At 40.9% G+C, this 14,098-nt stretch overlaps 1 protein-coding gene across 2 annotated transcripts; it reads right to left on the reverse strand.

The window, feature by feature from the left end:
• Positions 1-4,158: 4,158 nt before the first annotated feature.
• On the reverse strand, positions 4,159-9,821 carry macc1 (MET transcriptional regulator MACC1; the record flags this gene model as incomplete). 2 transcript variants are annotated; one of them, XM_080471197.1, is made up of 5 exons in its annotated part: positions 4,159-4,947; positions 5,035-5,223; positions 5,870-7,890; positions 7,982-8,104; positions 9,710-9,821. In XM_080471197.1, the coding sequence occupies 4 exons, from the start codon at positions 8,094-8,096 to the stop codon at positions 4,744-4,746; spliced, it is 2,529 nt and encodes an 842-aa protein (XP_080327323.1). In that variant the 3' UTR covers positions 4,159-4,743. The 2 variants fall into 2 exon arrangements, with proteins under 2 accessions (XP_080327323.1, XP_080327322.1); XM_080471196.1 differs by lacking the exon at positions 9,710-9,821 and having other exon boundaries at positions 7,982-8,114.
• Between the last annotated feature and the right edge of the window lie 4,277 nt (positions 9,822-14,098).

The raw sequence follows: 14,098 nt of genomic DNA on the forward strand, positions 1-14,098 counted from the left end.
GAAACTGTAAACCCTGTTTTTTCAGACCTTTTTTTTTTTTTTCTTTGAATTGCTGAACTTTCTCCTCTTTCACATCATCTATTACCAAATTATTAAAGAGTCCAATGCGAGTGGCCGAGCACGGTGGAGGAGGTGGAGGTCTTTCGAGGGGGGAGGGCGAGGAGACGCCACCACCACTACCTCTGCAAGCGTGCATAAATCAGCAGGCTAATAAATTGAAAGCTAAATGACTTCTTGCCCTCAACATACATCACGGAGGCAAACCAAATGAAGCCTTATATACCCTGGAGGACAGAGGAATGCTTCTGTTCATAACAGTGATTTGTGGACGGCGCTCTCAGCTGCTGGCTGCAGAAATCACAGTCAAACTGTTTGGACTTGGAACACGCACACCCATAAAAGAAGGGTTACATAAATATGTACACGTATATCAAGGTGACGCAATTTGTTTGGGGCATTTTTCAAGAAGGCTGATAATATTCGTTATCGCTGCTATTATACTCATATAGTTGTATATCTTTCAAGTGCTTCAGATAGCAATACAAGAAATTATTGTCATTGAAGTATAAAGGGACCTTGTTCAAACCCGATTTGTTCATGACATTTTGGAAGTTTAAGAAAGTTTTTGTTTGGGCTATTGTGACATGATTTAATTTATTTCAGGATTAGATTATGTTTAATGTCAATTTTCAAAAAGTTGTTGTTTGGCAAAAAGCACATTAGGACCGGCTTACAAATAAATACACAAGACTGAGATTTAAAACTACCCCAGTGCCAATACAATGGCGCCACCCACTGGACTGAAAGCGTTGATGGCGTCTCCAATTTTTGTTTTCGTCTTCCTGAAAGGCCACAGGAGATGATGCTTTTCTCTTTTGATCCCCTTGAGACACCGACGATAATTCAGTTAATTAAGAGTTGCAAAGTAATTTAATAAGCACGTAAACATCACACATAAAGACCCTTTCTCAGAATTTATCTCAGATCTTCTTTTAGATGAAAGCGATAACTACATAAAGCCCAATTTAAAGAAAACATCTGTTTATTCATCTTTTACTCTTGGGCATTATAGGACAAGCACACGGAGCCTAACAACATGCTTAATCGATAGACTTGTGTTTGTGAGTCTGTGGGGGGAAGCTATAGCACCACGCATAGAGGGGACATGCAAACTCCTGTGTTGTAAAGACTTTCTGTGTGGACAAGAGAGTGAGACTCTTGCCTCACAGTGAAAATATCCATCGACTATAGGCTCGGTGAAGTTTGTCCATGTCGTACCCTTCCTTTCACACACTGTCAGCTGTGATCAGCTTCAGGCCCATGTTGGCCTCAATTAGAAACAAAGTAAACAGGTTATTAAAAGCAAATCAATGTCATGGGAATAATTCCCAGCGTGTCGTTGGAACACTCCATACCCTTAGCCATACCAGTCATTTTTTTTAATAACAGGGGGATCAAACTTTAGTCCAAAGGCTGAATGCACAATTTTGGACAAATGCATTTAGAAAACGTTAAATATCTTTTGGCAAAACCTGAACAAGTTGAAATGTTTTTTTAATGAAAAGTAGTACATTATTACAAATTTACCGTTTGTGTGGCTTTGATGTTAAATTCAATTAAATAAATCTTTATTCAGCACCACAGACAACACAGTCCATTCTTGGTGCTTTTAACAGAGAGAAGGTTGATGCCAGTTCGTCAATAAGGTAGATAACTTTCACCTCGGCAATCACCACTATATAAATTGGTTAAGTCTATTAAAAAAAGAAGACAGTTTTCCTTACAATTTTATTAATTTTACATTGCGGATTGGTTTGCTGTGTGTTATTCATCCATGTTTTGGAGCGTTGTAGTTTTCACTGAAAATCCCATTTAAGTTGTGTCACCTGGACAAAAAGACTGTAAACCATCACAAGAGGGAGTACAGAAGAAAAACACAGTGAGGTATCACTGCGATGTGTCAATCGACCACACAGGCAGCATCATAATCAGAATAAAAGCAACAGGCTGAAGTGGTTCCAGATGGTACAAAAGACGCAAATTCAGCATCTTTTTTCCTCTTTATAGAATTAATATGGTGCCAACTTTTTCCTACACCCGCCCAGGTCACCAGAGCAGATTGAACAACTTAGCGGGGCTTTGTTTTGGGGTTTCACTGTGATCGCCATCCTAATAGTGAACAAGATGTGTGAGATATTTCTTGGCGCTGCTGCCAGTCTTTAGCAATATATACAGGAAGTATGCTTCATTATCTCACTCTGCACCCAACATGAAACATCCCTGAAAGATACTTTGCATTCAAACGTGTTTGAACGATGTCGGTGTAACATTTTGTTGTACACAGAACAAAGTCCCAGGGGCATCAGTGGTGACGACTATTTCTTGTATTTCTGCGTCAACTTGGATTTTAGCGAAACACCTGCGGATGATTCTGGTAAATTATTTATTTAATTGTAATAATTTACATAACTTCCCCACCATTTTGCAGCCTGCTCAAAGTACAGGCGAGACATGCCATGATTACGCCACAGTCCTGTAAAGACGGCATTCATTAACAACAACTCACAGTTACATGCACTCTCACATGGCCACTTGCAAAAAACTCCCAAAACAAAAGCAGTCGGATTTCATTAGGCACACAAAGTATATCGCCTCGTTGCGTCTGAAAAGTGGGGGCTTGAAAAGGCAGAGTCCTTTTTTTTTTTTTTTCTTCAAAACTAGACGCCCAGGACACTGTTTCATGCAACTTCAATAATATCAGATCTGTGTGCAAAAGCTAAAAATACACCGTTTGAGTACAATTATTCCACCACATATGTCCAATTGTTTTAATTCGTAACCAAAGACTTGTAAAGAACTCATCACTCATTCATCAAATATTGAGCCATTTAGAGTCTTGTAATGGTATAATATGTAATTGCTACAACATGATTATAAAACATGCAAAACATCTTTGTAACTGATACGTGTCTGACTAACTAATCACACAGATCATCAAGGAGGGAATCCTTTCCCCTTCGGCCACTCTCTTCTAAACAAAGAACCCTTTGTCCTGTCTTTGTCCTAATAAATATAGGACGATGAGAGCAGAGTGGAGCTCTGCAAATACCAGGAAGAGTCAGCGCTCTGTTTTTCTCTATCACGGCCAATAATAAATGTGCAAGGCTGACGTGTATTTTAGCAACGTCTGAAGTAATAATGTATGCAAAAGAGGTATTGCTAGACATTTTATTGATCCTGAAGGGAAATCAAATTCTCGGATTAACATAAAAAAAAGAATATATAAAACTTGTAGAAGTAAGCTGTTGTCATGAGAATGTATACTTTCTTTCACTTGTCTTCATATGTCACACAAAATCAGTAATTTATACTTGTTAAAGTATACGAATATTCACTCTGATTCACACGGAAGCAGTTGTCCTTTGGAGTAGCGCATAAATACTATATCTCTCTTCGACTTCACCACAGATTTAAAAAAAAAAAAAAAAAAAAAGGTGACAACACAAGTAAATCTGTAGCAATCGAGAGACGGCCCACGAAACTCTCAGCTGAAACCGGCTTAAACAAACAGCGTCGGACAAAGCAAACAGTGGGAGAAATCCAAGGAAAACACTGACAGCCACTTGCTCCCACTGTGTAATTTAACTTTACTGAATTGAAATAAAATGCTGAAGCAGTCGCATGCTTTGTGAAGAATTGACCATAGTTTGAATAATAAAATGTAGTTTTTATATTAGTATGACGGACGGGTTGCAGTTATTGGACTTTGCCTTCCAACTGGCATGAAAAGGTCAAACTGATCTATCAAATAAAGACATAGTTTATATTTATTCGTATTTCATGCAACACATTGACATCACAGTATCAAATCTAAAATGTCAGACACTGTGTAATATATATGACACCACTTAAAGCACTGAGGTCATTTAATAATAATAATAATAATAATTAAAAAGAAAATCACAATTACAGTATGTGATTAGTATGCTTGTTGTTGTTTTTTGTACATCACAGCATTAATACATTTAATAATCTGTTTATGACACTTGTATTGTGGCTATTTTGTTTATTTTTCCCCGACATCAGGAAACTTTCACTTTGGTCAAAACTTTTCATTTTCAACACATTAGTAACAACGACTGGACTGCGATGCGACTCTTGAATCGTTTAGCAGCACTGTTCACATTTATCTTTTTTTTTTTTTTTTACTATCCATTACAACTATTATAAAAAAATCAAACAATCCCACTGATATAAAATTCACGTATCAAGATAAATCGTATTCTTATCAAAAAACAAACATGCATTTTAGTGACATAAAAACAAGTAGGTGCGTAAACCACGTTGTGTAGAACTGTAAAGGCAGCACGTATACTGTGAATAGAGTTACGATAAAGAGATATCTCAATAGTTGTGCAATGTTAGCTTCATGCTAAATGGCAACACGATAAAAAAAAAAATTTGACAAAATTTTTATATTAATTGGTATTATAGATATTTAAAACATCCAATGTTGGTTGGCTTGAGCAACATATGGTGAAAAACAATACAACACATTAATACAAACCGTTTTTCCTTTCAGGCTGTGATTTCTAAGTGCATTTAACTGGGTGACATTTGTGTCCAAAAAATAAACACACAGTCAAAACTATGTAACATCTTCGTTAAACCCTGATTACTGGCGACTAAATTCAGACTTCTTGGGTGGAGGACGGCCGTTTTTACCCCGGGATTGCCAAAGGTTTACGATTTTGGGTAAGCGGAGGCTTGAAAGATGTTGAGACAGTTGACGGTGATGAGCGCGCCGGTCAGATGCCTCCACTGTCTGGTGGTGGGGTTTTTCATTTTGTCCAGGATCAGGTGCAGGTCCTGGATCATGTCCTTGTAGTTCTTGCCGTAGCGCAGACTCCAGGAGTAGAGAAAGTCGAAGGCAGGCTTCCACATCGCCTGAACCAAAAACATTGGTCAGTTACAATAAACTCCACGGTAACATACAATACCTCAGTACCCCAAAATAACTGCCGTTAAACTAACCTGTGGGTTTATTTCTCCGTTCTTGACTCGATGTGGGGCTTCGTACGCAGCTATCTGAGCACTGGAGAGTTTTCCCATCTTCTCGGCGAGCTCCCGCCACCGATTTCCCAGCTCCACCGCCGTGGACAGAATGACGGTGTTCTGAATGAGCTGAGCCACAAGACTCGCAGAGTCCATCTTCAGCAGGCCCTTGACAACAACAACAACAAGCACACACATCAGAGAGCGACTGGAGAAAACAACATTTACAACGTCATGTATATGTCAACAGACAGATCTAGATTTAAACTGTGTATTTGCTAAATCTGTTTCAATTCCTACTTTATTCCAGGATCAGAATTTAAAAAATAAATAAATCATACAACATATAAGATGTGATTGCAAACAAATATAAAGTAGAAACAAAAAAACCCACAACATTAAAAACACTATTAGAGAATATCGGAGAAATAACGTGCACAGAATAAATAGGAAGAAACTGAGGTTGAACTGTGTATTTCAGATCACCAGCATTGTTTTTAATTAGAAAAGCTGTAAAATGAAAATGTTACTGTTAATGAACTATATCCACACTTATAATATTATTTGTGGCCAAATCAGAGAAATTTAAGGATTAATAATGAAATTAATGAAATAGGTTTCTACCTGGGTAATATGTTACAGGCATTACAATTTACAGCCTGTCCACTATTGAGTACTAGAAAACTACAATATGATGTGTTATTTGCAAAAGAAAGTTTTCATATTTATGACAGATACATTGAGAATGTCTGAAATGGATAGTCTCTTGCAGTCGCTTGTTGGATCAAAGGTTTACAATACACACTCTTCTTACCGCCATGAGTTCGTGGAGGAACTTCCTCTTGATCTTCTCGGTGTGGCAGTCCTCCTTCAGCTTCTCCAGGATACAAGCCACCTTATCGGCCTCCGTCTCGGCCTGCCGCCGCATGATTGTGTCCAGACACAGGTTTCTGTAACCTAAAGCGTCGGCGAAGTGTCTCCAGCTGGTGATGTGCTCGGTGATCAGCGTCTGGATGGCGGAGTACATGTAGGTGAGCTTCTTGAAGGGCAGCGTCATGTTGTCCAGCAGGACCTCGGTGGTGACCTGGATGCCGGTGAAGTCGATGACCTGATCCCTGCTGATGAGTTTGATGTTTTTGCAGTGGATCAGCCCGGTCCTCCCTTGGAGGAATCCGATGTACCACTCCTTCACTTTGGAGTTGCCCACTGATCTCACGGTCTCTCTGGACAGGAGAGCCACCGTGTCGCCCTTGAAGTACTCCAGGAGGTATTCCACCCGCGGCTGACGGAGGACCGACTTCAGGGCGACTCCGTACCAATGCAGGTTCACGGGTCTGTCTCTGAATTTGAGCAGATCTGAGACGCTCTCCTCGGGAATGGACAAGGATTTCACGAGTTCGATCTTCTTCTCCGCCTGTCTCGGCGCCCGCTTCTCTGATCTGATAGGCGCTGCAGGAGGGGAGGGCACCCGGAACTGGCTGACGGCGGAAGAGTTTGATTCCTTCACTTGTACATCCAAGTTGAAAGGAGTCATCTGTGCGCTGCCGGAGCAGGACAACGCGACTGGCAGGTGCAGAACCGTCCCGATTTTCAGCTGACTCTGCCTCACCTCTTTCAGTTTGTCCTCGGGCTTGATTCTGAACACGGAGCCTGCGATGTCGACTGAAACCTGCAGGTCGCTGAGCTTGTGAGGGCTCAAACCGTGTTTCCCCCACAGCTGCAGCACGAGCGGAGGCAGGTTTTTGTTGCCTCTGCAGATATCTGAAAAGGGAAGCTTCGTAGGAACGTCCTCGTGGCAGCAAACGACGACTACAACCTTAAACGACGGGTGGATGTACCGCGGACCGTAAACGGCGACCGTGATATGGCGGTTCAGGTAATCCCACACGGATGTCGCCGGCGCCTCGAGCGCAGACGCCTCTGCTACTGCGATCACAAAGAAATGTGTCTTCAGGTCCTGCAGCTTCATCTGCATCCTATTCCTGTTGATTTGACAGTCGTTGGTTTTGAGATAAGGTCCGTCTCTCTTGTTGGACACCAGCCCGCACAGCGTGGTCATCACCTGACTGGACGGCTCGTCCTTCACCTCCCCGGACAGTTTGATTTCCAGAGACGGACGCTCCTTGGTCTTGACGTTGCTGAGAAGCACCTCGAGCAGCGGACTCATGGTTGTCACGTAGTTGTTGTTGAGTCCAGGAGGAGGATCCAGCATGGCTTTCAGGGTCACTTCCTGGACCTCTCCGGGCAGAACGTGTCCTTCCGGGATATGCATGCTAATTTCTGATCCTGGGATCTGCACCAGGCCTCCACTGTGGCCGATTCTGGAGACGACCTGAAAGTTGGTGGCCTGCGTCTGAGCCCAACCGGGACTCTGGCTCATCAGATTTAAGTCCAGACAGGAGCGGGTCAGCTGTCTGTGGCTCAGCCAGGCCATCTTGTAGGCCTCTCTGTCGTTCTTCAGCCACTCGAAGTCTGGGTTTAACACTGGCTCGGGGGGTTTGAAGACGCTCTCCTGTTTGGGCTCCTTCCTCTCCAGGTCGTCCAGGATGTCGGAAGCGCTCCTCCATCTCCCCGACCGGTTGGTGACTCTGTTCTTGCTGTCCAGAAAGTTCCCCACACTGCCTTCGTCGGAAGACGAGCTCAAGTCATCGTCGTTTCTCGGTTCCGAGTCTTGTCTATTCTCTTGCTTTCCATCTATCGTGTCGGTGATTCGTTTGCCCGTGTCGCTGAGTACGATCTCGTCTAAGAACGGGTTCGACGCAGAGAGTTTGTTCCAGAAGGGATTTTTAGTTGGAGGTAACTGCGAGGCTTCCGTCGCTCTTTGCACGTATCCACCTGTGAATAATGAAAGCTTTGGATCAGCACATCACCATCACGGTTTTCACACATGAAACCGGCTGCTCGGGCTCGAAATGGAGAATTTTACCATTTAGGTTGTTGAAGGTTGAGACGTTGTCACTAAGATCAATCAGTGTCCCCTCAGATTTACTCCGCATGAGGCTCCCAGCACCGCGGAAGGACCTGGCTCGTTCAGCTGCCATGTTCTCATCTGAACACATAAATAATACATACTTACTGCAGGTCTTACTACTCATGCTGACCTGCGGTTTGAAGGTTGTCGGGATTAGATGTGCACGTGAAAGCAAGCGTAACAAAGAATCTTTTTAGAATTCGGTTGATGAGTAGATGAGAAATTGTGAACCAAATGGGAAAGAATTGAATAAATGATGCAGGCAGTACATTTTGGTGTGTGCATTCTGTGCCTGTGCATGGTTGGTTGTATATCTTTACTCTTTTTAGCTTTATTAAAATAAATGTACAATTTAAATCACCATTTCGAGACGGGTGCAGATGAAGGATAGAAGCTTATAAACACATATATCATATGGTTTCTAAATGTACGTATTTATCCACAGATAAAGGTAATTTCAACTATTTCTCTTTGTTTTAGTGCAAATAAGTCAAAGTACATTGTCAAAATCTTTTTGCAAAACATATTATGAACAACATGACATTTCTTAATAAGATTAAGTGTCATTTCAACCCTTTCTGCTCGGCAAAATTCATCATTTACACATATTCATGATAACTTACAGATCACAGTGGATCTGTGAAGGCACGATACATTTCTAGAATTTATTTGACATTTACCAACTTTTCCACCTGAACTAAGTCTCCACTGTACGCAGTAAAGTAGAAGCTATTTTAGAACAAGGTTAAGTTATTCCTCTGCCTTGCTCATGTATAAAATGTCTACACAAAACTTTTGGCAACAGCGTTCCTGCCGACTGATACTTTTCATGGAAAGATAAAGTTTTCTTCATTTGCCACAGGGAATTTTTAAGGCGCAAACCTGTGGCAGCTTCATTATTTCATAAATTCACAAATCACATGATTTAAAAAAAAACAAAACAAAAAAAACAACTGATTCAACAACGACTATGAAGATGAGTAAAGACACCTTTCTGAAACCCGGTGACAGGCGACAACACCCAACACACCTACACAATGAAAGTAACGCCATGGCTTTGTCACAAACATGTTTCTTAGAGCACAATGGATTTCTGCAGGAGACATGAAACTGTTCAAAAGTTTGGAATGAAGCCGGAACTCTTCAGCCAGTCACTTTTGTTTGCGTAAAACGAGACTACCCATTCAGGACTTGTCACAGTGAGTCACTCATTAATAATGTGGTTTTCTTTACACCAGTGCACACAAACAGGTTGGGCTTGTCAAGCCTATGACACGGTAGCTGGGACTTCCAGGCTATTTGCTGTGATCACAGAGAATCAGAGAAAGCTAAAAGGTTTAATCTGTGGAAGTGCTTTATTTAGTTGGTTTACACTGTTTGGTTGTTTGTTTGTTGTTTCTTTATGTAAGGCAAGCAGTGTATGCATGTCCTTGGTATGAATCTACACTCAAGCAAGTCTGACATCTCTTAAAAATTCAAACGGAGAGACAAACAGCACAGATTGAAACATGCAGCTCAAACTTCACTACACAGTTATAACAAAATGAAAATAAAAAGGTGTGCGTGCGAGCAGGTGTACACTTGTGCTATGAGATAATACTGGAGAACAACCCCAACCCCTGCTTTATAAAATAGGAACTAAGAGGAGAGAGCCACCAGATATGAAGGAAAGTTCGATCTCACCGTTGTTGGGAGATTTTCAGGAAAAGACTCCAGAGTTCTGTTAACAGAGCGTCGTCTGAGCTGGGCTCCCCTCTTTGGCCCCGTCGGTGGCTGCGCTCCGGCTCGGGGCACTTTGGGACTGGAAGTTTTAAAAACACGCAGCCACACCGGCGGAGGAGGGGCCTGTTCCCGGAGAGAGACTCCAACTCCCAGCGTGCACCGCGGTGTTTACGCACGAAGCCCCTGACGACACCTGAAACTGTACCTGCAGTTTCGACTGGACGGTGCCGATAAGAGGGAAAGGTCTCGAAAACAAGCTGCTGCTCCGACTGGAGACGAGAAAAAACCCAAAAGAAATCCACTCTGCTGACATTTTAAACAAATATGGAGATAATGGCTTCATATTTTTGACATATTTTTGCAGTGTTGGTCACTGGCAACACAAACAGGTGCTCTTATTGGATTAACAAGAAAAAACAGGGAGTTGTCACATTTCTAAACATTTCTGTTCTTTTTTTTAAACATGTCAGACATTTTTAAAGATAAATAGTTTAATTAAATACACGTATATATCAGCTACAGCTGTCGCATTGCATAACATGAACTCTAAACTTGGTACAAAGCACTTTTCAAAAAACACCTGACAGCAGCTGTATTTTATTCATTGTACAATAGGTACTATATAGATAAAGTAAGATTAGATTTTAACCCCATTTAATATCATGGTCAGTAGTGTTATTTCCTTCCCCCAAAAAATCCTCTTTATGGCCACACAGTTTCAGATCAGGACTTTTAAATATTTCAGGCTGTGTTAACCTGCAGCTTTAACTGTGGTGAACTCGTGTGCATGCATTTAGGTGAAATTACGTACCTGGAACAAATACTCATTGAAGTAACCAAAACAGACCTGATTACAGTAATCTGAAAAATGTTAAGTTGTTGTTCCAGCCCTTAATTTCTATTACGTAATAAAACTGACCAGAATGTGCTTGTGCTTCATCAGCTACATGAATATAAACGTATGTACTGTATTTGTCTGGTCCATTGGTTGACATAGGAGAGTTGGATATATCGGTGTAGATGGAAGATAAACGTGTTACACATGTCCCTCGCCACCAATCCATAAGTAAGCGAAAATATCTGAAAACACAAATCTACTTGCTTAATAAATCGTTTTTTATTGACTTTTGGGTCATTCTGCATGATTTTTGACCACTAAAGGTTAACAAAACCTATTCTTATGGACACAAGCCAGATTATCTCTCTGAACAAGTCACTTTGATGTTTCTAAATAGAAAATCAAGACTTTAAATGTCTGCAACTCAACTCTGGATCACATCAACAGCTTTTAAAAGTGCCTCCATATTAAGAAAAAAAAAAAGTTTATAATGCTTTTTTCTGTTTCTGTGTGTTCCAGCTGTTATCTTTGCTGATAAATATACTGAAACATGCTGAAGTTGAAATCTCCCTCCAGAGCTGAGTGTGTGTTCTCTGGGTGTAAGCTCTTTCACCCACAAGCTGTTCCCAAGGAATGCAACTAAGCACTCTTGAGTAGATTAAGAATTTTTAGGCAAGTTATGGTTACTGGCTGCTGTAATTCAGTGTTTCTAAGTATCTAATTCCCTTTCCCTGCTGCAGCGGTGCAGGTGTTTTGTCACTTTTCTAATTACTCCTTTTAGAATTTTTTTTTTTTACTCTATCCTGCATGTGTTTCTCTGTGTGTCATACTAATCACACCAACATGTTCTAAATCTGTCCTGTAACTTTATGTGGCAAACAGGATAAATCTGGCATCCAGTTCTGCTCTCTTGGAGCAGTTTTGGTCATACTAATGATCGGATAGGCACTCTTCTTTCTATATTCTCAAGAAATCCCACAAAAAAAGCCACAACTGAGAATGAATTTCACAAAATTTTTGTGCATTTTCAAAATGTTGCATTCGACAGCCCACCAGTCCAACTCAAGGCAATAGAGACAAACAACCTCACAACAACAGTACCAAGCAACCTGAGAAGAAGTAGTTGGAGAAAATGCATACACAGGGAGAACAAGCCAACATCACACAAGAAAGACTCTGAATCGACTTTGGGATTTCTTGCTGCGAAACTATAAATATCTGTATTTGTCATTAGATGTGTCATATAATGACATTACAGGTGCTGCTTCCTGGTACGGCCAAGAGTACACATCATATTGAAGTACTCACAACTGGAGAATGTGAACCGCTTAATGACAGAGTCAGCCGTGTTTTGTTTACTTTAAAACCAAAATAATTGATGAGAGTAGGGAAAGACTTGCATCCTTTAAAAGTAGAAAAAGTAGAACTGCACTTATACTTTTTCTTTTTCCACATCAGAGTAGGGAGACCACAGGTCTACAATAAACAATGAATACAAACAGTGCTCAGATTCTCATTTGCTGTTGAAGTTTAAAGCTGTTATCATGCTTGCTGACATTTTATCTACCGTCCTCTGAAGAAATTAACACTTGCAGCTGCTGTCAGTGATGTGAACTTTAGTTTCTTCCCTGGATAGAAGAAAATACAAAGATATAAATGACACCAGTTGATAACTTTACACTTATTAGAGCCAGACTAGGACCTGTGTGCCAACTCTGACCTGCGACTTATTTTCATTTAAGCTGCAGTAACTGTTACGACTAATTTCCCTTCATTTGATTGATGCTGGTCACTTTTAATACATTGGAGGTAAACCAGTGTAATCGCTGACATGAACAAAGTAAAGTCAGTTATTTTCAACCGGACCTCCATGATGATGATTTATTCAGATCATAACTCTTGAATCATTCTTTATTATGATATAGACAGCATTGAACTGCACCAAGACGAAAACCAAGACCAAGAACCTGAGAAAGATGAAGTTACAGAAAACTACCACTTGAGGGAGCCATTTCTCTATTATTCCTATAGCCAGTCATTTCAGTGTCTCTTGTTATTACGCTGCAGTGTGTTGACATAAAATTGTATTTCTGGAAGATTTTTCTCAAACAAAGTGATTTGTAACTAATTGTGTGTTGATCACAAAGAGAAATGTCTGATTTTGGTGCAAAATGGGTATTTTAAAGGCTTTCAAATATGCACATTTAGTTTATTCTACAAGTGTAAATTCCTTTTATCTTCTTTAATATGCACAATGTGATTAATATGCATTGAAAGTGTTTGACAGTCTTGAATATTGAGCAGTTGCCATGACTAAACAAAAAAAGCTTCCTGCGCAAATGCTAAATATTCTATAATCACTCGTGTTTTGAATTAAATAAATCCCACACAAAAAAATTCTATCTTGAATGTCATTAACTTTTTTTACAATCTCAGTCAGCCTCTGCCATTTTAATATCAACAGAGTGGAAGGCATTTTTTTGGTAGGTGGGAAAGTGGTTCCACTCTGAACTGACATTTATTTTCATTGTCGCACGCCGCGTTGTCATTAAATGGGGGTTAAAAACGGTGAAATGCTGCCGAGCTCCTGGCGGCCAGGTTGAATGTGTGGATATTCCCTCCACTGATCAGACAGGTGAAACACCACCTGTGACATAAATGAATCTAAATTGCTGAAAGCATTGTATAAGAGCACCCCTGTCAGTGTTACAGCAATTACTGTTAATTATTTTGACTAACCTCTGAACCTCCTCAAATTGCCTTTCCCTGGAGATTGGCTGGTTTGATGACAATTGCCGCGCGGTTAGTTTCTTTTAACCACAAAATTGGCCACAGATGCATCATCGGTGAAAGGTGTTGCAGCAACACTATGATTTACTGCTAAAGCTGTATATTTATATTTGAAGAAATCATTTCAAAAGCTTTTGGCGTGCCCTTACGTGCCGCTTTCCATCCGGCCCGAAAGTTCATTAAGCAGAACACATCTTCACAATCACCACTCCATGCAAATTTGATCCACTTTGGCATAATATTATTTCTTTCTTGCTTTCCAGGCGACTGGATCAAAGCTGAATTTGGCTGCCAGCACGCTGTGTGCGCCGACCATAGAGGTTATTGTGGTCTTCATCCACAGTTGGCAGCCCGGCCTCCTCATCCTGGCACGGCTGCACTTCCTGAGGCCAGCTTCATTCAGAGGAGGCCAGCAGTGGGACATTCCTCCGAGGGCCCAATGATGCTACAACAGTCTGCGAAGGTGCTAATAACATGACAACACTGAGCGCTGCGCTCGGAAACGAGCTTCTTCATGTTAAGCGAGCACATCTTTGAGGCATGCTTTTCGTATTGAAGCCATCTGTTACTCAAAATGTACATATATCATCCCTTTATTATGATGAATTAACAGCGTGTGACGATAGAGAACTGAGCAAGTCCATTTTTTAAGATTCTTCACTGAATTATAGTGCAACGGTTCTATTCGGTGTGTAAGCTACTCTTTCATGTGATTAGTTAAT

This window comes from Lipophrys pholis (assembly GCF_963383615.2).
Source record: "Lipophrys pholis genome assembly, chromosome: 9".
NCBI lineage: Eukaryota > Metazoa > Chordata > Actinopteri > Blenniiformes > Blenniidae > Lipophrys > Lipophrys pholis.